We start from the raw sequence: 22,774 nt of genomic DNA on the forward strand, positions 1-22,774 counted from the left end.
TGTGCTTGTTTTCTTTGTAGTTCTGCTGTTGTCACACTATATTTTTGCTGTGTCTTTCTGTTTACAGTGTTACTGTGCATTTGAGTTTGTTTGTTTTTTTTCCAGTATAAATATTAAAGCTGGTAAAGTGTTACATTAATCGATGATTTACTGTTAAATTGAATGCAGTATAATGCCGACTGAATTCCAACAGTAAACTCACTGACATAACCCGACTGTCTTCTTGCAGTCTACTTACTGATATGAATATAAATACAAAATGATTTCTATCTCCTTACTTCATGTTACTTGATTTCAGGTTCGTTTGCGTTTTGTTTATTTTTGTGTTACATGACGACACACGGAGCCTGGGTGAAATTGTAGTGCGCAAGCGCAGCGCTGCAGACCTCTAGACTAAATTGAGGTCTTTGTTGATACCGAGACCAATACACAATTCTTACTCGAGCTTTTCAAATATCTCAGGGATATTTTGGTGAAAAGACAACCGTGTTATATACAATCGCGACTCTGCCTGATGTAAACACGAACGCGAGGATATTAGCAGAGCTGACAACATCGGATGTACACAAACAAACCCATCGCTAGCGTTTTAAGGTGGTATTTTTTAGCGTAGCTCGATTTGATTTATTTACCAATCACGACAAGCGGTTTTCCGACATGGGGAACTGTCATAATTAAAAGGAGTAGATCTCCTCTTCACCTCCAGGATATCATGAAAGAGGAGAGGGGTTTTTGTATGGAAAGGCTGCCCACGGCACGCAGAAGTGGGGTTCAACTTTCCAGCAGCCTCGTCCAGACAGTGGAGAAGAGGGAAGCAGGAAGAGGACATTTGTGGGCCAGCTTTATTTCACATAAATAGTCAACCTGTAATATTTGGGATCAGGTGGGAGATGGAGACTGTCGGGAAATTCGAGTTCAGCAGGAAGGACCTTATAGGACACGGTGCCTTCGCTGTGGTGTTCAAAGGCAGGCATCGAGAGGTGAGAAAACATAATTTTAAAAAGTATATTGCATTATTTTCGTCTGCATGCAGAGGTGTGATTGTATGTTGATAAGAATTTGGTTTCTGTTTACATACTGGTTGCAGATCTGACATACCACCTTAAAGGCCTCCAGCACAACAGATGGAGGCTAGAATAAGAGAGTAAATGTCCAGTATTATAGGGAGATATGGCAGTACATATAATACATTTTCAAGCTTTTAATGTGTCATTTTCAGTTTTGGAGATGACAGTTAATCCGAGATTGTGAAACAATAGATCTGACCTATAGGCATGCACGGGCATGTCTATGGTCAGAGATGTCTAATACAATGTAGACTGCAAGGTGATTATGGTTAACAGCTAAAATCATTGAACTTTTCAGAAGCGTGATTGGGAAGTTGCAGTCAAATGCATAAACAAGAAGAATCTGGCCAAATCTCAGACTCTTCTGGGGAAAGAGATCAAGATATTGAAGGTACGTTTTGGTTGGCAATGCACTGCATTTCCATTACATAATAATAAAGTATTTGTGTGGACATGAATTCTTATTTGTTTTCTTTAGGAACTGAAACATGAGAACATTGTTGCATTGCATGACTTCCAGGTAGGTTGATATGTACATTACTCTGCAGATGTTTGCATGCAGTTTACAATGAAATCGTCTAGAGGAAGTGGTTTTGTTACAACTCTACAAACTGGTTTTAATGGGCTAAAAAGGGTTCAAATTTATGTTTTACCATCCCCAAGGCTGTATCATGACTAACTTTGCATTGATTGGTTAAAAACAGTCACATGTTCTTCTGTTGACATGACATGTGCACTTGTTTCTAATGGCTCTGTTGCAGGGCATTGTGGGTATTGGAGTCTTGGTTACACATTAACATCTTATTATGTATTTAGACCTTAAGATTACAATGTTTCTATTGTGTAATGCTGAGAACGCAAAAAAATATGCAGTGTAAGATGCTTTTTTTTTTTTTTCATACCAGGAAGATATATTGTTTACTCGCTCGATTCAGCATTCGGGGTTCATTGGTACTTAGTAAAAGCTTTTCTTGCAACGGTGCAAGTGAAACCTGTGTAGCCAGACTGGTGAAATGGTGCTGACACGTTTTTGAAACACCTGGGTTCTCTGTATTTTCTCTGCCCTGGGGTCATCTTGAGGTTAATGTGTCAGGCGTGTGTTATTGGTGTAAGTTAAAGCCAGTGGGAGAACAAAAGACATGCAACTTGGACTTCTAATTAGGTGTAAATGATTTAATTTGTCTCCTTTCATACAATGTTTGTTACTCACTTCTGGAAGCACATACGAGGAATTTGTTTTAGTGACAGTAGCTCCACAGTGCGACAGAATGACAGCGACAGGACACAGATAATAATAATAATTAAAAAAATAAAATAAAAATAATAATGTACAAATATACAAAATGAACAATATGCAAAATAGCACAAACACAATATACAAAATAGACAATTCAGTATGTACAGGTATGTTAGGTGCAAATTTGAAATGTAATAAGTATGTGTGTTAAATAAAAATAAAAAGTGATAGTGTTGTGTGTTTCATGCTTATTGTTAAGAGTTCAAGTGTTCATGAGATGGATTGCCTGAGGGAAGAAGCTGTTCCTATGTCTGGCTGTTCTGGTGCTCAGAGCTCTGTAGCGTCGACCAGACAGTTCAAAGAGGTTGTGTGCTGGATGTGAGGGGTCCAGAGTGATTTTACCAGCCCTTTTGCTCACTCTGGATGAGTACAGTTCTTGGAGAGTGGGGAGGGTTGTACCAATGATTCTCTCAGCAGTACGGACTACCCTCTGTAGTCTTCTGAGGTCAGATTTGGTAGCTGAGCTGAACCAGACAGTTATTGAAGTGCAGAGGATGGATTAAATGATGGCGGAGTAGAACTGTTTCAGCAGCTCCTGTGGCAGGTTGAACTTCCTCAGCTGGCGAAGGAAGTACAACCTCTGCTGGGCCTTTTTAACAATAGAGTCAATGTGAATATCCCACTTCAGGTCCTGAGAGATGGTGCTGCCCAGAAATCTGAATGACTCCACTGTTGTTACAGTGCTGTTCATGATGGTGAGTGGGGGGAGTGCAGGGGGGTTTCTCCTGAAGTCCATGATCATCTCCACAGTTTTGAGCATGTTGACCTCCAGGTTGTTAAGACTGCACCAGACAGCCAGCAGAATAATAACAATAGTAATTTGATTGGCTATAGTTAATCCCCATGTTATTTAAAAAAGGATAAAAAATAAATAAACTTATAAAATTATTAGTCAGTACATTTTTAAATCATTAAAATAACAAAAAATTGAATTGTTTTTAATAAGCTAAAGTAAAAAAAAAAATTGCCAATATTTTTAATTGTTTTCATTTCTAAAGGGTTAGTTCACACAAAAATGAAAATACTGTCATCATTTACTGATCCTCATTTTGTTCCAAACCCATAAGAGACATTGGTTAGTCTTCAAAATGCAAATTAACATGTTTATATATATATATATATATATATATATATATATATATATATATATATATATATATAAAAAATTAGTTTGATGGTTTTGAAACGTCATGAGTAGAATTTTAATTTTTGGGTGAACTATCTATTTAAATGATAGAAATCAGTATCAGCATTAGTCATTGAAAACCCCTGTCGATCAAAACTACTGTGCTACCATGTGACGTGTTAAACACCATTTTACCTTGATATATACCATGTTACTGAGGATTACCGTATACATGCAGTTTACGTAGTACCGTTGTACTTTTGGATATACAGTTTACACTGAGGTTTGATGTTGCTTTTGTCTCCACTTCATTCATGACAATTTAGTGAAAGAAGGCTCACACTCTGGTGTTGCTTTCAAAAGGTACAGCTCAAGTGTCTCGGCACATTTCCTCCACATGCTTCTCTGATCTGACCTCTTCTCACATCTCCTGGATAGTCATACCACTTTCTACTGTGGTGTTGGCTGTCTGTGAGTTGAATGCTATCAAAGTTCAAGTAGTTCTTGCACAACCCTGTAGAGAAGAGTCTGTGAGCTGCTTGGCTCCTTGCCACACGTGACAAACTTGTGCTTGTCTGTGTAGGATGAACCTTGCAAGATTTAATCTAGTCATCTTTTCCTTGCAAACACAGAAAAAAGATTTTGAGCAGAGCTTATTTTTTAGTGAATCAGGTTCATAACACTTTAAAAAATAAAAGTAATGGTTCCATTAAGAAACGTTAACATCCGTGGAAACTTCCAATTGAAAAAAGGTTCTTTAGATTTTAAAAATGTTTTTCTCTCTAAGAAAAAAACTGGTTCTTTTTAGAACTTTTCACTCAAAGGTTCTTTGGGGTACCAAAAATGGTTCTTCTATGGCATCACCGTAAAAATTGTGGAACATTTATTTTTAAAAATTTACATATAACTGTGTGTAAAAATGGGTTCTCGGCAGGTTCAGTAACAGTTTAGGTCGTCTATTAAGTTTAAAATATAAGGGTTGTGTTTGAAGTGGGATGAGCAACAAAGCAATCGTGTAAAAATAACAAAAAGTTCTCTCCAGAACCAGTTTAGTAGGGTCTCCACTGCACCTGTGGTAAAATTCAACATTAGCAGATCTCACGGATCTGCTGTGTTCGTAAGCAAAGCTCACTTTATCACCCACATGAACATCAATCATCTAGGCACCAAACTGTCTGTGAGTGATGTTGGGCCTGTTGGATTTTCCCAACTGAATGGCCGAGCTCGTTCAAGCACTAGTTGACATTAAACAGCGATGTTTGGCTTCGTTTCAGTCTGGCTGCACAGTCGGCTAGAGTCTATCTTCGGTGGCAGAAAGTAAAACTTCGGCAATGCTGAGTCAGCAGCATATGCCAGTCACGGATCAGCCGATTCGGCTGATTGGTAGAGGCGGACACCGCAAGGGGGGAGGACATCTGTTGCTATGTGATAAGGTTGCTCTAAGTGGGCTACTCTGTATTTTTTCGAGAGGCCTCGGCCATGGGCTCGGGAAATAACAGGATTATGGTGCCATAAAGCTCACTTGATAACAAACGCAACCTGTGCTGTAGGACTGATAGTGATTGTCTGGATAGTTGAATATTTAGTGCTTTGGCCATTTCGGCAAACCCTATCCTGCATTTGTTTTGTTTATTCTGTTCATATGTACTGAAAACAGTTCTGTTCTAATAGCTAGTGTGTGGTTATACAGTATGTGCTAATCATTTCCCTAAAGCCCTTAGACTGACATTGCTGCTTTGTAGTTGTCCGTTTAAGGATCAACAGGTTCAAAAGCATTATCTAAAACAACATTTTTATTGGTTGATTTTTATTTGCATCATACTTAAAGGGATAGTTCATCCAAAAATGAAAATTGTTATCATTTATTCGCTCCAAGCCTGTATGGCTCTCTTTCTTCTGTGGAAAAAAAAATAGGTATTTTGAAAAGTGTCTGTGATTTTGTCTCATTCAAAGGCAATAATCACCTGATACGTGTTATGCAGAAGAAAGTTTTTATATTTAAGAATTTTTTCAATGTTATTATTTATATTATTATATAGCTGTTATATTATTATTTTTAATTCAAAGTTAATGGTAATTGTAAATGAGCACATATAATCGTGAATATTTTTTTTGTTTTGTTTTTTTTACAATAAATTGCTGTACAATAAAAAGTTGAACAATTAATTAAATACATAAAATTGTGCATGATTACTTTTTACATTCAGATTATCAGTCAGTTTCACTCAGTTTAGTTAATCTGATTTTTCGAATGATTTCATAACACGTACATGAAGTATTAAAGAGTGCAAATCTCAATATGAATATCCAATTTTCATACTGTACATTATTATATTGTGATTCAATTTTAGAGAATAACTATAAAACTATTAGATTATTTATTAGAAATTTACTACTAAAAACTATTTGTTTTTATTGTCTTATTTAAAAAACTTTCAATCTGTAATTTTGCTAGAGTTTGCCATTATATGACAGCCAAAATGTTTGTATTGGTTAACCTCTATTCAGCTCAATGTTAAATTTTGTCAGGTAATTCTTGGTAGCCTCGCAGCATGCACTAAATCCACTCAAACCAGAGCAACTGTAAAGTAACACCCTGAAAATCACCCACAACACCTGAGCATCGTGGTTCGCACCACTCGCATTTCACATTATCAGCAGTATCTATACTCTCTTGTGTCTGAGTGAGATTCAGCGGTGTGCACTGTGGCTGCCTTGAATACAAATCTGTCACATCATGGCACAGTTTGCACATTAAACTTCGAAAATGTACATTGCTAACTAAGCCTGTGACCTTTGCCCTCCCCCTGGCCTTTATTAGCCCATTATGACCCACTGCAGAGAAAACACACTCACGCCATATGTGGATTAGTGTCAGCCCAATGCATTTACAATGCACACAAATAAGATGTTAACACTGGTTCCAATGCCCTCTGTAAACATGTTCCCACACAATTCTCGACATGATATGCTATGCACAGATCCTTTGCATATTAAAGAACATGATTTAATTTACTGTCCCCGGCCACCTGTCTGTCCCAGTGTTGAATCTAATTACTCCTGGGTTTTTTTTTTTTTTTTTTCTAGGAAACGGCCAGCTCTGTGTATCTAGTGATGGAGGTAAGTGGGCCTGTTTTCCCAGTGTCTTTTGTTGTTGATCTTGTCTGTCTTGTACCTGGTTATGCCTGTAATTAGCCATGCCTTGGGGCCAATGGAAGACAGCTGCAGTTGTTAATAACAGCACCCTTAGACAGAAACAGACTTGAAATCAGGTTGTTTTGTGTGACACGGTGAAGATTTGTAAAATTTTTCCAATTGCTTTGAGACTCAACTTCCTGTAGATGCCTCGCCACCATGTCAGTTCTCAGAAAAGCTCAATGGAAAGGCAATGGGGCCACTGGGAAACCCATCAGTGGTGCACAAACGAAAATAACAGCCCTTCTTTTCGGAGTGACTACTTTTAAGATGCAGGTTTTGTCATTCAGCATTGTGTGGTGCTCTTATACATAATAAAAAGATCAATGTTCTTTCTTTAACTGCAGTACTGCAATGGGGGAGATCTGGCTGACTACTTGCACTGTAAGTGGGACATTTCATTTATCATGCTCTGACCTCATTTTGGGATTTTTTTTTTTGCTCTGTAGCTTCTCAATACACCAGCCTCCTTTATTAAATTATTTGTTCAGTCTTAATAATACATAATTTGAATTTGAATTGAGTAAATTCTCCTTTGATAAAGTAGGGGTGTTCTTAGCTTTAATCGCAACAGTTTTTTGCTTATTTTGCTTGTGTGATGAAAAAAGTGATATCAGTTTATTTCAAAAGCATGCAAAAGCAAAACCAAACTCAGGAAGTTAGGACAGAAGTGTTTAGGGTGTGTGTTTGTGTATGTATGTTTTGTTTAAAGCTGGTCCGAGGAAGCTGTAACTGTTGACTGTAGGGTGTGAGCTTGTTTTCAGAGGAAGCAGTTACTGTGAAAAATCCAGACACAAAAATTGTTTTCTTATGGATTCTTGTCATGAGAAAAAAATAGGCCAAACTCTACAGCACATTGCTTTGCTTGTATATGCAGTGCGTAGTATTTGAATTTATTGACAATAACTATGCAGTGCTGTCTTAGTTGATATGCATTGCATTGTGGAAGGATTGCAGGTGGAATTTGCATTTGATTTGCCTGTAAAATCTTTAACTGGTTACAAGTTGTTATATGGAGTTTATATAGTGTAAACAGTGTAGAGTCAAGGCCAGGTGATATAATAGAAAACATTATCTCAATATTGTTTAGTTTTTTTGATTGTATGCTATTTAGGAATTTGAAGACATGAATTCATTAAAAATCTAATTAAATGTCAAGATACACTACCATTGAAAAGTTTGGTGTCAGGTAGATTTATTTTAAAATAAATTAATACCTTTATTCAGCAAGGATGCATTAAATTAATTTGATCAAAAGTGACCGTAAAGACATTTTAAAAATGTTACAAAAAATGTCTATATTTCAAACAAATACTTTTCTTTTGAACTTTCTGTTCAAACCATGAATAGAGAAAAGTGTATCACAATTTCCCCAAAAATAGTAAGCAGCACAACTGTGTTCAGCATTTGATAATAATAAGAAATGTTTCTTGAGCAGTAAATCAGCATATTAGAATGGTTTCTGAAGGATCACGTGACACTGGAGTAACTGATGCTGAAAATTTAGCTTTGCTAGTACACAAATAAATTATTTTAAAATTATAGATTAATTACATTTAACTATTTTCATTTATGTTAATGGTAATAATGCTGCTTTGTTTTGTATCTCCAGCAAAATGTTATTAATATATTGTAAACATTCAATAACTATATATTCCCCAGCCCCAATGAATTCATGTTTACTATGATGCTCTTTTAGCTAAGGGCACTTTAAGTGAAGACACCATCCGAGTATTCCTGCAGCAGATCGCGGGGGCCATGAGGGTCCTTCAGGCCAAAGGGATCATCCACAGAGACCTGAAACCCCAGAACATCCTGTTGTCCCATCCTGCAGGCCGAAAGTCCCACTCCAGCAACACCTGCATCAAGATAGGTGTGTGTGCCAGTGTTTTTGCATCTGGCGTATCGTTTTTACATTCTCAGCTTTCAAAGCATTAGAAACTCTAGATACCATGTCCATATGCTTAAGCAGGTCTGGCTTTTGCAAATCAAGCCTTGTTTTTAATATTTAGTTAATGTTCTGCTTAATGATTTCACTTTAAATGGACTGTAAATCTACCTCAGATAGATTGACAAACTACAAATTAAATGGCTTTAGGCCAGTGATAAAATTATGTTCAGTGATATGAAAATATAAATAAAGCAATATATGACTTCTAAAACCACTCTTTGTAAAGTCTATTTAATAATTTAAGCGTTCTCTTTTATCTAAACCTGGTTTGCCATTACCCAGAGTGCACTGCTTCCCCAGCACAGTTTATAAGATGTTATTTTGGTCTCCTCAGCTGACTTTGGCTTTGCACGGTACCTCCAGAACAACATGATGGCCGCCACACTCTGTGGGTCCCCCATGTACATGGTACAAATTGTACATTTCCTTCTCAGACTTGCATCATTGTGATTATTCTCATTAAATCACATTATTATAACTTTAAAATGCTATTTGCCAGGCACCTGAGGTTATTATGTCACAGAACTATGATGCCAAGGCTGACCTGTGGAGTATAGGGACCATTGTGTTTCAGTGCCTGACTGGGAAAGCTCCATTTCAGGTATGTACCATTCTAATTATATAAATGTCAGTTTTAAGTGTGAGATATTATGGCATTAGGAAAATAAAAATTTAATAAGAAAGCAATAATATAAAAAGTACTATTTTGCGATGTTATGTTTGTTGTGATTGTCCATCCATCAGGCCAGCAGTCCCCAGGACCTCAGATTGTTTTATGAGAAAAATAAAACTCTTAGCCCAAAGTATGTTCATTTTTTTTTATTGACTCTGATAGCTAATGGTACTTTTCAGATTAGTTTTGGAGTACAGATTCAGCTAAAGCATGTGTAAAAGTCCCTCTCTTTCCCCCTCTATCTCTACAGCATTCCCAGAGAAACTTCCAGTCATCTCAGACACCTGCTGCTTGGCCTCCTGCAGAGGAACCATAAGGACCGTATGGACTTTGGTCAGTATCCTGAGTGTCTATGCCCACTAGATCATGAGGCAATGTTTGTTATTTATAAGTAAAATTGTTGGCTTCTTACACTGATTGTGAAATATTTGTGTTTTTATAGATGAATTTTTCAGACACCCTTTCTTGGAGGCAAGCTCCTCTATGAAGAAGTGTGAGTTTTAAACAGTGTTTTACTCTGTTTTTACCATTTTAAATGGTCAGTAATGCTTAATCTTTAGAAAATGTTTATTGTTAAATTAAATATTATTTAAGCTGTTTTATTTTTATTTTTTTGTCAGGTTTGCATCTTTGCTACTAAAATTTGGTTTAGTACCCTGATTCTTTTCTTTCAATGTTAAATAAACATTTCAATACAACTGACTTTTTTCTAAACTTTGTAAATTAAGAAATATAATCGATATATATTAAAAAAATGTATAACTATTACGGCATAATTAATTAGAATAATTGCAACACCAGAATGTTAATATGGTAAAGTCGATAGAGGGTAGCGAAATTGGGACAAAATGTTGGCTTGCAGTTATCCATAAACGCATTTCACATTAAATAAACAAATATTGTTGAATTTTGTTTTCTTACAGTATATTATAAACATGGTTATGATTAAATTATTATGACAAAATTTTAAAAATTTGTGTAAAAACGTAAAAAAAAGTCTTCCCACCATGCTGTAAAAAGGGTCCAAATGGTGTTTTGGGTGTTTATTTATTTATTTATTTATTGGGTTACAAAATGCACGATACAGCTAAATATTATTTAACTCATTTAATTAAAATGAGTTCATTTTAGTTTTTTTACTCCAGTGATTTGAATATGTCAAAATTATGACTTTATATGATTGTAATTGTTGGATAGAGTTTAGAAGGTTAAGAAGACTTGCTTAAAGTCGCCAGACATTGTAGTGTACTGTATTTATGGAAATACAAGATGTTAAGTGTGTGTGTCGGTGTTCTTCACAGCTGCTCCAGTGACCGTGACTTGCTTTCCCAATTCAGCCTCTGCAAGCTCATGCAGCAGTTCATCTACTTCACACCTGGCCTCTCCTCCTGTAAGTGTGTGTGTTCATGTCAGAGTAATGCATTTGTAAAAACAATGTGCTTCATTGTGTCAGTTGCACAGATAAGTGTTGGAGTGTCAGGAGTTTGTCACAGACATGAAGATAAATAAGCACAGCAGCCAGCTGCCTTCTCGAACAAAGATGCACTTTCTTAACATTTTATGGTGGCTTGTAACACTAATCCATGATAGGAGCCACATGTTAATCAGCTCTGTATTTTGGTGTATTTTATGGGTCTCATGGGATCAGAATGATGTATAGAGGTCAGGGCTTTAAAAGCAAAGACCTAATACTGTCACATTCTGTTATTGTATAGACCTCAAATAACAAAATATGTCAGAATGATTTTTAATGATTTTTTACTTTGCATTTAAAGCAAAGAAATCAACATTTAAAAAAGTCTTTCCTGACCTAAAACTTTTGAACTGTATAATAATGTTGTTTTTAAAAAATCTCTTAGGCTCACCAAGGCTTTGTGGAAACCAGTATACTTTTTCAGACCACTGAATATTAATGATTCAGGGCTATGTAACTCTCAGAACTCATCCTCTTTTATATTTTGCAGCAATCCCTTGCAGAGATCCAGCAGGTCCGTGCAAAGGCGTTAGCCTCCCCTACCCAGGATTCTCCAGGATACCTGCTGAAGGACTCGGGAGGTGGCGGAGGCGGCAGCAGTAGCAAGAACTCGTCCTGTGACACTGATGATTTTGTCATGGTTCCAGCTCATTTCCCCAGTAAGTCTGCGAGAAATTTGTCCTGCCAGCTATCATATTTCCTTTCCTTCTCCTCATTTAAAAAACATTGTTACTGTCCTGTTAAAGTGGGAATGCTGGTATTTATCATCTTTTTAGGTGAGCTTACCTGTGACATGCCAGCAGGAAAGGTTCTTCAGGACAGTCTGATGTATAGTGGGTAAGAGCTCACTGTTTACAGATCCCGTAAAATCTCTTTCCTGCTTGACTATAAAAGTTAATCTGTCATACAAATCAAAACCAAGTTTATTATGACAATAGCAACGACAAGATTATGGGTTTGATTCCTGGGGACAGACATTTTATCACAATTTCCAAATTCATAAATGTAGATGTAAACTCCAGTAATGCCCACAAATTGCACTGGTGCTCATGGATGAAAGTTTGAACCTGGTTTGCAACATGATTCTTCTGAAATCATTTTAACGTGCTCATTTGGTGCTCATATTATTATCAATGTTAAAAACCGTTGTGATGGTTAATATTTTTGTGGAAACTGTTGATGCATTTTTATGTTCTTTGAACTATTCAAAGAACAGCATTTATTTGAAATCAAAATCTAACATTATAAATCGCTTTCATCAATCTATTCTTTGCTGAATAAAAGAACCCATTTCTTAAAAAAAAAAAACTTACTGAACCTGACTTTTAAATGCAAGTATATAAAATAAGAAACTGCGCACTTTGCACAGTTTTTTTATGGCTGGTTGTAAAGCTAGTACGCTCTTTACAGCTTGCATAATTACATTTTCAGTTTGATACGGTTAAATGGAGTAAATTTCCCTCACTAATTAACCATGTTAACATATTCAATAGTATCGTTTGGCATGAATCCACTGCTAATGTTCTCCATCTCTGTCCTGATTTAGGAGTTCTCTTCTGGCGTCTGGAGGTCAGTGCAGTCAAGGAAAAACCCCGCCTCGATCTCCCTCCTACAGCAGCTCTCCAGGACCCAGCGGGTAAGAACACAGCCGGATGAACGTATGGTGCAAAAAAATGACTAACAAAATGACCTTTTCATGTCAGGGCATTTCAGCTGTTTTCTTGCAAGCAAATAGGATGAGTCACGATAGTTGCCTATTCATAGAATTTTAAATTTTATTTTATATGTATTTATTTTTTGTTATTATTTATTTTTTATTCATATTTATTTTGATTTACATTTATTTAATTTTTATCTATTTTATATAATTATTTATTTTTATTAGTTTTTTTATGTTTTAGCCAGTGAACCCACCAGTGCATTTTGAGAAATATGTAGTTTTGCACATCCCTACGTGCAAATTATGAGTAGAAACCATAAGCTGTTTTCAGGTCACAGTTTCTACATGTAGCAGCAAGACAGATAATGACTTTTCCTGTCTAGCGAAGGCTAATCACTCTTTGGTTTCTGGGTCATTGAAGTTCAGGGCTTTTGCCACAAGGGAAATGAGTCCTAGATTGACTTGAGGATTGCATCTTTGATGGGCACAGATCATCCTGTTCTCCTTCATTATTAAACATGGCCCATGAAACCCACAGACTCGCACTATAGGCGGTCATTTCCAAGCCTCTGCCTCTGTCCAGAAATGTCCTGTGAGATTTGAAATGTTTTTATTTTATCGATCGGGTGCTGGAAGATACTGATGTTTTTGCTTTTATGTTTTCCGTTTTTTTTCCTGTCTGTCTCCCTCTATTTGTTCAATCGCTCCATATCTTTGGCCCTCCCTCTACTTTTTTTTTTTTCCGCCTCATTCTCAGCAGGCCGAGTGAGTTTTCTGGGAGTAACTATGGCAACTATGGGCAGTCCGTACCCATTCCAGTCCCCACACAGATTCACAACTACCAGCGCATGGAGCAAAACCTCCAGTTCCCAGGTCCAGAGGGCTCTCCACAGTGAGTGAAAGCACATTCTTAATATTTCCTCCTTGAAATTCAAGAATCTGAATTTTAATTCACTTGGCCATGCTCCACAGGATGTTGATTTGGAATGACAAGAAGATTAATTTACTGAATTTTAATTCAAAGAAGGTCAACACTGTTACACAGCAGAGGCATTTCTTTGGTACAACACATATTTTGCTGCAAAACCTATTATGCTCTCATATGTAAAATAATATTTTTCTCAAGCGGTAAGATGTATTTCTCTAAACTTCTCTAAATTCAATGTTCTTCAAGTTCAGTGCCATTAATTGAGCCATTAAAACTTTTAATTTAACCTTTTAATTTTGCCAAACAGTATCACAAAATGTCTGACACTTAAAAAAGAACATTAATATTAAAAATAACCAGAAATTTTTTTTTTTTTAGGTAAATAATTTGGGAAAGTATTGTTCCAACATGGTCTGTAAAATGGAACTTAATTTATTAAACATAATTAAATACAATTTTCTATAAATACTTCTTGTTTGTATAATAACATGGTAATTCATACAGAAAAATTACAAAGTATTATTAAAAATTACAAATAAAGTAGTAAATGCATTTCTTTGAATTTCAGTTTACTTATTCAAATTATAATTTTTGTGTATCTAATTTTTATTCAGTTCAGTTGAAATGTAAAAGGCATATATTCATTTAATTTTCTTAATAATAATATTTTTTCTGTTTTTCCTCTCTTTCGTTTCTTTCTTTAATTCTGTCTTTCACAGGTCTGGCATGGTCCAGAGATGTAGTAGCGGGAGCTTTCTGACTTGTGGAAGGACAGGGCCTTCTCCTCCTCAGTCTGGTTCTGCTCTCACTTCCCGCAGACTGTCTACAGGAGGCACGAAACCCTTCCAGCTCTCTCCACAGGGTGAGTGCTGCTTTCTTTTGCCCAAATCTTTTCTTTTTCCCTAGTCATGTCACTAGCTAAAGATGATTTAAGAACCCTTGTGCTTCTGAACAAACTCTCTGGCTCTCTCGGTTTTTCATTTTTTTCAACAGTGGGCACAATTCCTGAGTTGCCAGGCGAAGTTTGCCCAACAACTGCAGAAATGGGTCACAGGGGCTCTCGGGGTGGAGGTAAAATCATTCTTCGCATACTGTTTTGTCTTTTTTTTTTAAATGGGATTACAGTATTTCATAGCCCAATTACTTTTCTTTTTGTAAATATTGCATGTCAAGAAAGTTGGGAAACAATTGCTTTCAGCTCCTCCCAGAACGTGAATCCATTAGTGTTTTTTTTTTTTGTTTTGTATTTTTCTTTTTTTGGATTTTTGGATGACTCCTTTTGAACTCTTCCTGTCTGGATCTGTTTAGAAACCAAGGCTCGGCCACAGCAGCAGGGTCTGGGCTCTCGGCTCAACAGCGCCCCCTGTTTGCTGGAGGTGGCTGGTGGGTGCAGGCAGAAGATCAGGAAGCAGCATTCAGACCCGGTGGCCCCTCAGGGAAACATGATGCCCTTTAGGACCCTGCACTCCTCACCCAGGCTCAGTGAACTTATGCAACGCAACCCCCTACCAACCATCCTGGGTTCTCCTTCCAGAGTAAGATTTCATGTCTGTTTGTGTGTCCATAAACTTTCAGTATAAACTCCTGTTTAAAGTTTAGGGTTGGTAAGATTTTTTTTTTATATTTTTTGAAAGAAGTCTCTTATGCTCACCAAGGCTGCATTTATCTAATCAAAAATGCATTAATAAACAGTAATATTGTGAAATATTGTTTTTGTTTGGGGGGGGGGGGGGTTTCGTTTATTTGTTTTAATATATATTAAAATGTAATTTATTCCTGTGATGCAAAGCTGAATTTTTTAGCAGCCATTATTCCAGTCTTCAGTGTCACATGATACTTCAGAAATCATTCTGATAAGCTGATTTGGTGCTCAAGAAAGATTTCTTATAATCATCTGTGTTGAAAACAGTTGTGCTGCTTTTTTTATTTAAGGACTCTTTAAATCAGGGCTGTCCAAACTCGGTCCTGGAGGGCCGGTGTCCTGCAGAGTTTAGCTCCAACCCTAATTAAACACACCTGAAGCAGCTAATCAAGCTCTTACTAGGCATACTAGAAACTTCCATGCAGGTGCTGAGGCAAGTTGGAGCTAAACTCTGCAGGACACCGGCCCTCCAGGACCGAGTTTGGACAGCCTTGCTTTAAATGGACCATTTAAAACAGCATTTATTTGAAATGAAAATCTCTTGTAACATTATAAATGTTTTTACTGCCATTTTGACTAATTTAATGCATTCTTGCAGAATCAAAGTACTTATTTATTTTTGTAAAAATCTACTTGACCCCAGATTTTTTGAACGCTGTTGTGAATACTGTCTGATAAATGAAAACAAATAATGTAAAAATATCCTCTTCTTTCTCCATCCCAGGCCATGCCCCCATTTGAGTTTCCCAAGCCCCCGAGTTCCCCAAACATGGTCACCTTTCTGACCCACCAGGGCCTCAGACCAGCTCAGGGAGAGGCTAGTTTGTCACCTGCCTGCCAGCCTGAGGAGAAGAAAGGCTTTCGGAGGTAAGAAGAAAATAATTGGATGGATCTTTGATCTTCTTCAAACTCTAGTAGTCTCACTGTCTACATGGGCAGCGTTGTAAACAAAATGGAACCTCTTAAGTTACAATGACGCTCTTCAAAAAGCTAATCAGCTCTCATAGTTTTGGAAAGGAACCCTGGACACAAGCTGATACAACCCTCGCTATCCTTTGTATTCCTTTCTGCTTTTATTTTTTCTCTTCTTTTGCTTTCTCTTTTGTAATCTTCTTCGCTCTTTTTCTTGTCGGGGCAGGTCTCAGAGTGCCAGCCGCCTATCTGATGTGCTGCTGATGGCAGCGTTTGGGGGGCAGAGAGGAGAAAGAGGCAGCATGGAGAATCTCAACTCTGACAGAGCCATAGACATCACAGGTGAGCTCATTGACAATGACAAATGTATACATTTTATCAATATATAAATTACCTTTTTATCATTTTAATATATTTTATAATGTGATCAAAGAAGTCAATTACAAAGCTGAATTTTTATACCCCAGTCTTTAAAGATAAGTTATATACAGTTTTCATGTAACACACTCTTGTTCTTCTGCTCACAGCGCCACCTGGTGGTGGAGGCTTCGTGGTGGGCTCAGGTAGCCCTGCTCGAGTGGTGTTCACCGTGGGTTCTCCTCCCAGTGGAGGAACACCTCCTCAGAGTTCTCGCTCAAGGAAGATCTCAGGTGAGTTATTTTACCCCTCCAATTTTGACTCTTGTTTGGATCCTTCAAGGTAACACTGACCTGAACCCCTCGCTGTCTCACAGCAGGCTCTTCAAGCTCCATTAGTCCTGTAGGCTCCCTCAACAGCCGCTACCCACAAACAGGTATTTGCATGGATAGCTACGAGGGGCCCTCAAGTCCCTGCTATGGGTTCACTGACCCCATCTCAGCCGTGACTTTTGAAGCCCCTGAACTACCAGAGGAGACCTTAATGGAGGTAAGCACCAAATTACTGCATTACTTTTTTATAGAATCATGTTAGCAAGTTTATGTTTGAGTTTAATGCCTCACTTCTCTCTCCACTGTAGCAAGAACACACAGAGACTGTCTGCAGGCTCCGGTTCATGCTGAACTTTGCTCGCTGTATGGTGGAGGTGGCAGGAGCCCGGGGTGGAGAGGATGCCCAGGCCGACCTCTCTTCCACCAGCCTGCTCCAGCAGCAGAGTTTGGTTGCCGACCAGATCAGCTCTCTGAGCCGAGAGTGGAGGTGAGGAGATCTCTCTAGCAATGGATCACAGTTGCTGTTTGTTCTATACATGTTGACAGCAGAAGGACAGTGTCACCAGTAACTTCAAAAACCACTAAAACAAAAATTAGTCAGGTTCTGTGTAGAGTGGCATTAAATAGGTGTGCATTTATTTTACAGTTATGCTGAGCAGTTGGTGCTTTACATGAAGATTGCAGAGCTTCTGTCATCTTCACTACACACAGCCATGGAAGGCATCAAGCAGGGAAAACTCTACCCCTCGACCACTGTCAAACAAGGTCAGCAATTCAGACACACTTTCTTCTCGCCACGATACTAAAGCACAACAGTGACGTACACTTTTTAAGCATAGTTCTCATCCGTTTTCTCAATAGGCATTAAAAATTCATTTAAAAATATTTCAAAGCATTTATACAAAAAAAGTCAACAAATAAAATCATTATAATTATTAATAATATAATAATGATTTTATAATAATAAATAAATCTATATAAATATTTCTCATATATATATATATATATATATATATATATAGTTTTTTTTTATTTTATCATTTTAGGATTCCATAAACCAATGTTCCCTCTAATTGTTTTCTTGCTGAGCAAAACTTTTTGCTGACACAGAGGAGAAAAATTGTTGAAAAAAATATTTTTTTGTTTTCTTTGCGCAGAAAAAGTGTTCTCGTCGCTTCATTATATTCAGATTGAACCACTGATGGCCTATTCTGACGATGCTTTTTCATACTTTTATGGACCTTGACAGTGCAATTTACTATGCAGTCAATGGGACAGTCACAAGCCTCCCGGTTTTCATCCAAAATATCTTAAATTGTGTTCCGGAGACAAACAAAGCTTTTACGAGTTTGGAACGACATGGGGGTGATTAATGACAAAATTTTCATTTTGGGGTGCAGTATCTCTTTAAGAATAAATATTTCTATTCAAACTGAAAGAATAAATCTAGGCTATCCGCTGCTGTTTTCAAAGCACAATGTGACATTTCATTCACTGACACGCTCCACTCGGCAATGCAGCAACCCACCAAAATAAAAGCTTGCTGAATTTAAAGGTGCCATATGTGGTTGTCTTCAAAAACATTTTTTGTTATGTTGGTTGGAAGTCTCTTCACATTCTGAAAGCAATTATTAAGTTAAGTGGTCTAAATGTATTTATATATTCTGTGGAAGGCGTAGGACCAAGAAATGTTCGTCCAATCAAAATGTTCCTTCTGAGCGTTTTTATTGACTTTCCTACCTGCCTGTCAACGTGTATTGTATTTGCATACCTCTGCGTACCCTGTTCGCGCAGACATGATACGTCATCAGCACGTTAACATACACTATGCAGACAGGGCGAGAATGACAGGCAAACATCAACAACCTGATCTTCCTTCCTGGTATTGTTGTACTTTTAGTAACTGTGCTATAAAGTTTTCTTACCGGTGAATGACACATGATGTATTGTAGTAATGTTGTCTCTAATCATCTGATCTTCGTGCGTATATGGGTTCAGGGGGCATGGCTTTGAGCAGCGATTTGCAGGGAGGGTGGGACGTCCGTGTTCAGAGCTAAAAGGTTAGCATTTTCCAAGATCTCCTACTGCACCTTGAAGTTTAAAAATGATGAAAATCATAAAGTTAAAATCAGCAGCTCATTTTTAAGTGTTCTTTAAAATAATTGTATTTTTATTTACTCTATTTTTGTTCTAAAATATAATAGTATTATCACTATTAATAATGTTTTTTTTTTTTTTATAGTTATATTTAATGGGTCACACTATGTGCAATATGGGAACCAAACCAGATCTCCAGGTGCTCTTATGAGAACCAGGCTGAAAAAAACTTATGTGCACCCCTGAATATAATACATTTAAAATGTGAAATTTAGGTAAAGCAATAAATATGTTTATTGAAAAATATTTAAATGTATATAGTCATTAGAGGGTGTAGAGAAAGGATTCCCAAACTTTTTTTGAGGTTTTTAGTTAATATTTCAATAATTTTGTTTCCTGATGTCAGTTAATATTCACATGATATGCAGATAAACAAATGAAATGTTAAATTTTTTGGAGTGTTTATTTGTTTTGTTCGAATTTTCACTTTTTTTTTCTTTTTTTTTCATTATTATTATTATTATTATTTACTTAATTATAATCCCCCAGTTTGGGAAAACCTGGTGTAGAGAGACTGACCCACAGTGTTGTATGGGACTAAAGTATATTAGAGTTTCAGTGTCCAATGTACAAATACATGAGACCAACTGTATTTTGCATGTAAATCAGTAAAAATGTCCATACAGTGGAACTGAGGAGGTTTTCACCTTGATTTAGTTTTTTTTCTTCTGCTTTCAGTGGTGAGGAGGCTGAATGACCTGTATAAGTCCAGCGTGATGTCCTGCCGTTCTCTGAACGCTCAGCTGGAGCGATTTTTCTCCCGTAAACACAAACTCATGGACCACATTAACAGCATCACCGCAGAGAGGCTCCTTTTCAGCCACACTGTACAGATGGTAAAAAAATAGTCTAGAAATGTTAGGAAATTATGACTTCCAAGCTCTTTTCCATTGTGAATTTTAGCTTTTAACAGTTGCTTATTAAGTGTATTTAAGAAGTGGTCTGGTCTTACAGGTGCAGAAGACTGCTCTAGATGAGATGTTTCATCAAGGGGAAGCATCAGTTCAGCGCTACCATAAGGCCTTGCTGCTCATGGAGGGTCTGTCTCTCCTCCTCACAGATCATGCTGACATCCTCAGCGTTAGCAAGTGTGAGTAAGACTTGATTACATTTTAACATTTACGATGTCATTTTAAGATTATTTGCATTACAAGTATAATATTTCTCTACAGGTAAGCTATGCATCGAACGCCGTCTCAACGCCTTGCAGTCGGGTCTCTGTGTGTAAAATCTCTCCACCACACTGCTGTTACACCATCAAGATTCCCAGTTCTCTCTCGAGCAATCTTTTTCCAGTGCTGTGGGGGAGGGAACGGCCCTCTGATTGGACCACGTTCACGTGATTGACAGCTGGTGGAGAGATGCGAAGATTTGAATGTGTTGCCACTTTACATCATCGCAGACACAGAACAACAGAATAACACCTGTGTCAGTTGTCAAGATGAAACCTGTTTCCACAATTATTCTCTCACTGAGTTTAAAGTGTAGTACGAACATGTTTCTCAGTGCACTTGTTTGCTCACATAGAATTTGGTTGCGTGTTATAAATGGGTTGTGCAATCTTAGACGAGGTTTATCCACCCCAGAACATCAGTTTCTTATATTTTCCTTAGTTTGTAGTCAGTGGTCTGCCCATTCACTACGTTAACTAGCAGAGAGATGTTATAGAATACTTCTAAGATGATTATTAGCGATTTAATAGTGCATTTGGGGGTGCTTTGTGTGATTGAAGTTGAAGTCGTTTTGTTTGGTTGGTTGGTTTAATTCCAAATGTCCATTTAGAAGATATACCCTCTGGATGAATGTTACAGACCGGTAAATGGTGATCTGTGCACCATTTGAATGTTGTAAGAGGCCCACTTTCTCCCTCCCTAGGGAGTTTAATCAAAAATTCAATGGCCAAATTACAAGCCATTCAAAAAACAAATAATTTTGCCAGTTACTTGATAGACATTCTCATTGTTCCTCAGAAGGAAACTGTATAAAGCCAGCAAAATCATTTGTAGCACTTTAGTGTATGTTTACCAAGTAAGAGCATGTCAAATCCCTGTTTCCTCCTTAAAATGTTTAGGAAATGAATATTGTGTGCAGTGTTTGGACATATCTTATGGCCTGTTCAGTTTCTTCTTTTTTTAATAGCTATTATTGTGTTTTTATTTTGTGTTTGGCAATCATTTGTCTGAATGTAGTTTGGCTTTATTAAGTTTGTCGCATTAGGGCAAGACATAAAGTTCCTGCGCCATTACAGAGGATTTTAGCTGTTATTTGGTCTAAATATTATGCCAAAAAATCTTTAGTGCATTTTCTAGATTAGATAAAGGCGGTATTAATGTCAGCCCGCTCAATATTAGGTTGGCGTGGGCATCAAAAACAGCTGAATTTATAAGGAACGCTTGATTATACCGAATCATATATGTGCCCTGGTGATCAGTCCTGTTCCTGATTTCCATCTAGATTAAACTGGGACTTTAATGCCCACTTTTAGTGTTTGTTCTGAGGACAGAATGTACTTCCTTTTGGGTTGTGCATGCATAGTTGTTCCTGTGAGCTGTTTATAATCTGAAGCAGGTATATAAAGGACAGGTCTTGAGATAGTTGTCAGTTCTAGCTTGCACCGTTTGAGGACTCTTTTAGGTAAGCAGAAGAAATTCAAACTCGAGCGGACCATTTAGTGTGAACAGCACATTTCCTTACTTTCTTTGTAGAGTTTAGTCGGTGCTTTTTAGCCTTATTTCAATTGTGTTGTATATGAACAGTGTGTTTGTGTTAAAAATATGTAAAACATTTTTTTAAATGTGCCTTTAAAGAAAAAAGCAAAAACTGAAACACTGAAAAAAAAATATATTTTCCTTTTTTTTTTTTTTTTTGTACATTGTCTGTGTGGAGTGAGTTGTGTTTCGATTGGTTGAATTTGACTGGGTTGAGATGCAGTGGGATTAATTTAGTTTTGCTGTGTGTGAATGTATTTGTGTGTGTTTAAATATCATAAATACTAGATTTCTTTGAATGAACTGAAGTGCGGTGTCATGATAGGGAGACATAAGCTATTATTTCTGTTTTGAGTTCCAAAGGCCAGTTGCCATCATAGTACCATGCATTTTTTTCTCTTATACATACCAGTTAAATTGCAATTTTAACAACTTTGTTAAAAGAGTAATAGCTTTATTTTCTCTGTCTGAACAATTTCAGGATTATGCTGCATTTGTTGTGCTTTTTAAACGGCATAAAATAAAAACTGTGTTTAATCCATCAACTGTTAATCACCGCCTAAATGGCCATTGGATGTATTGTGACACTTTAAATCTCTATGTACCGCATGAAGTGTTTAGTCATCTGATTTAAGCATCACTTTGTCGTTAATCTACAGACATTAAAACTTGCAATACGTGAGCTCAGCAGTTCTGCATGTCTGACTGTTCACTGATGTCTGATGTCCTTATTTTGTTCTCCAGTAATAAAGACATACATCTGTTTTACCTTGATCTTTCAGTATCATGTGTAAATATGGATTGTAAATTATCGCTTTAAAACTTGTAAATTGAACAAACGCATGGAGATTTGTCACCCTATCCCCACCAAAGATATGAACGTTCCCAATTGTGACTGTTGATAAACATTTGCAGTTGTTTGTTCTGTAAAAAGACCTGTACACATTCTTCCATGTCTGAAATAAATTGCTTTTTTGGTTGTTTAAACTCCCTTTGAGGTTGTTTTCTGTGAGCTGTAGTCTGATAAATATTTAAGATAATTTGTGAATTTTACAGTTATATTTTTCATTTAGAAGTATACGTTATGAAATTGTATATTTTAAATGAATAAATTAAGATTATTGGATTATTATTAAAATTATGTTCATTAAAATCAATATATAAATATGATTAACTGTAAATCAGGGTTATTATAGTCAAATGAAAATTTTAAATATAAAAATAAAAACTCAAAATATTTCAGATTCAAAAATAATTTAAATGAAATTATAATGAGTATCTAAATGGTCCTAAAA

General features: G+C 36.8%; 1 protein-coding gene across 4 annotated transcripts; it reads left to right on the forward strand.

Annotated features, from left to right (window-relative positions):
- Positions 1–332: 332 nt before the first annotated feature.
- On the forward strand, positions 333–22,473 carry LOC306855891 (serine/threonine-protein kinase ULK1-like). 4 transcript variants are annotated; one of them, XM_079394835.1, is made up of 28 exons: positions 333–980; positions 1,366–1,458; positions 1,546–1,587; positions 6,578–6,610; positions 7,033–7,069; positions 8,385–8,558; positions 8,971–9,044; positions 9,136–9,237; positions 9,381–9,439; positions 9,560–9,642; positions 9,752–9,802; positions 10,611–10,699; positions 11,274–11,442; positions 11,560–11,620; positions 12,330–12,419; positions 13,204–13,335; positions 14,091–14,233; positions 14,365–14,442; positions 14,680–14,906; positions 15,738–15,880; positions 16,152–16,267; positions 16,453–16,575; positions 16,659–16,831; positions 16,923–17,101; positions 17,261–17,379; positions 19,450–19,607; positions 19,726–19,861; positions 19,944–22,470. In XM_079394835.1, the coding sequence occupies exons 1-28, from the start codon at positions 891–893 to the stop codon at positions 19,997–19,999; spliced, it is 3,030 nt and encodes a 1,009-aa protein (XP_079250961.1). In that variant the 5' UTR covers positions 333–890; the 3' UTR covers positions 20,000–22,470. The 4 variants fall into 4 exon arrangements, with proteins under 4 accessions (XP_079250961.1, XP_079250962.1, XP_079250960.1 ...); XM_079394836.1 differs by having other exon boundaries at positions 336–980; positions 13,201–13,335; positions 16,662–16,831; positions 19,944–22,473; XM_079394834.1 differs by having other exon boundaries at positions 336–980; positions 13,201–13,335; positions 19,944–22,471.
- Positions 22,474–22,774: the final 301 nt, after the last annotated feature.

This window comes from Barbus barbus (assembly GCF_936440315.1).
Source record: "Barbus barbus genome assembly, chromosome: 36".
NCBI lineage: Eukaryota > Metazoa > Chordata > Actinopteri > Cypriniformes > Cyprinidae > Barbus > Barbus barbus.

Bases quoted from the DNA above. Each gene is read 5' to 3' on its own strand.
- LOC306855891 (XM_079394834.1), top strand. From the start codon at position 891: ATGGAGACTGTCGGGAAATTCGAGTTCAGCAGGAAGGACCTTATAGGA. The intron at 9,803-10,610 runs GTGAGTTTTAAA...TGTTCTTCACAG, and splicing joins AAGCTCCTCTATGAAGAAGT to CTGCTCCAGTGACCGTGACT. The intron at 16,268-16,452 runs GTGAGCTCATTG...TTCTGCTCACAG, and splicing joins CAGAGCCATAGACATCACAG to CGCCACCTGGTGGTGGAGGC.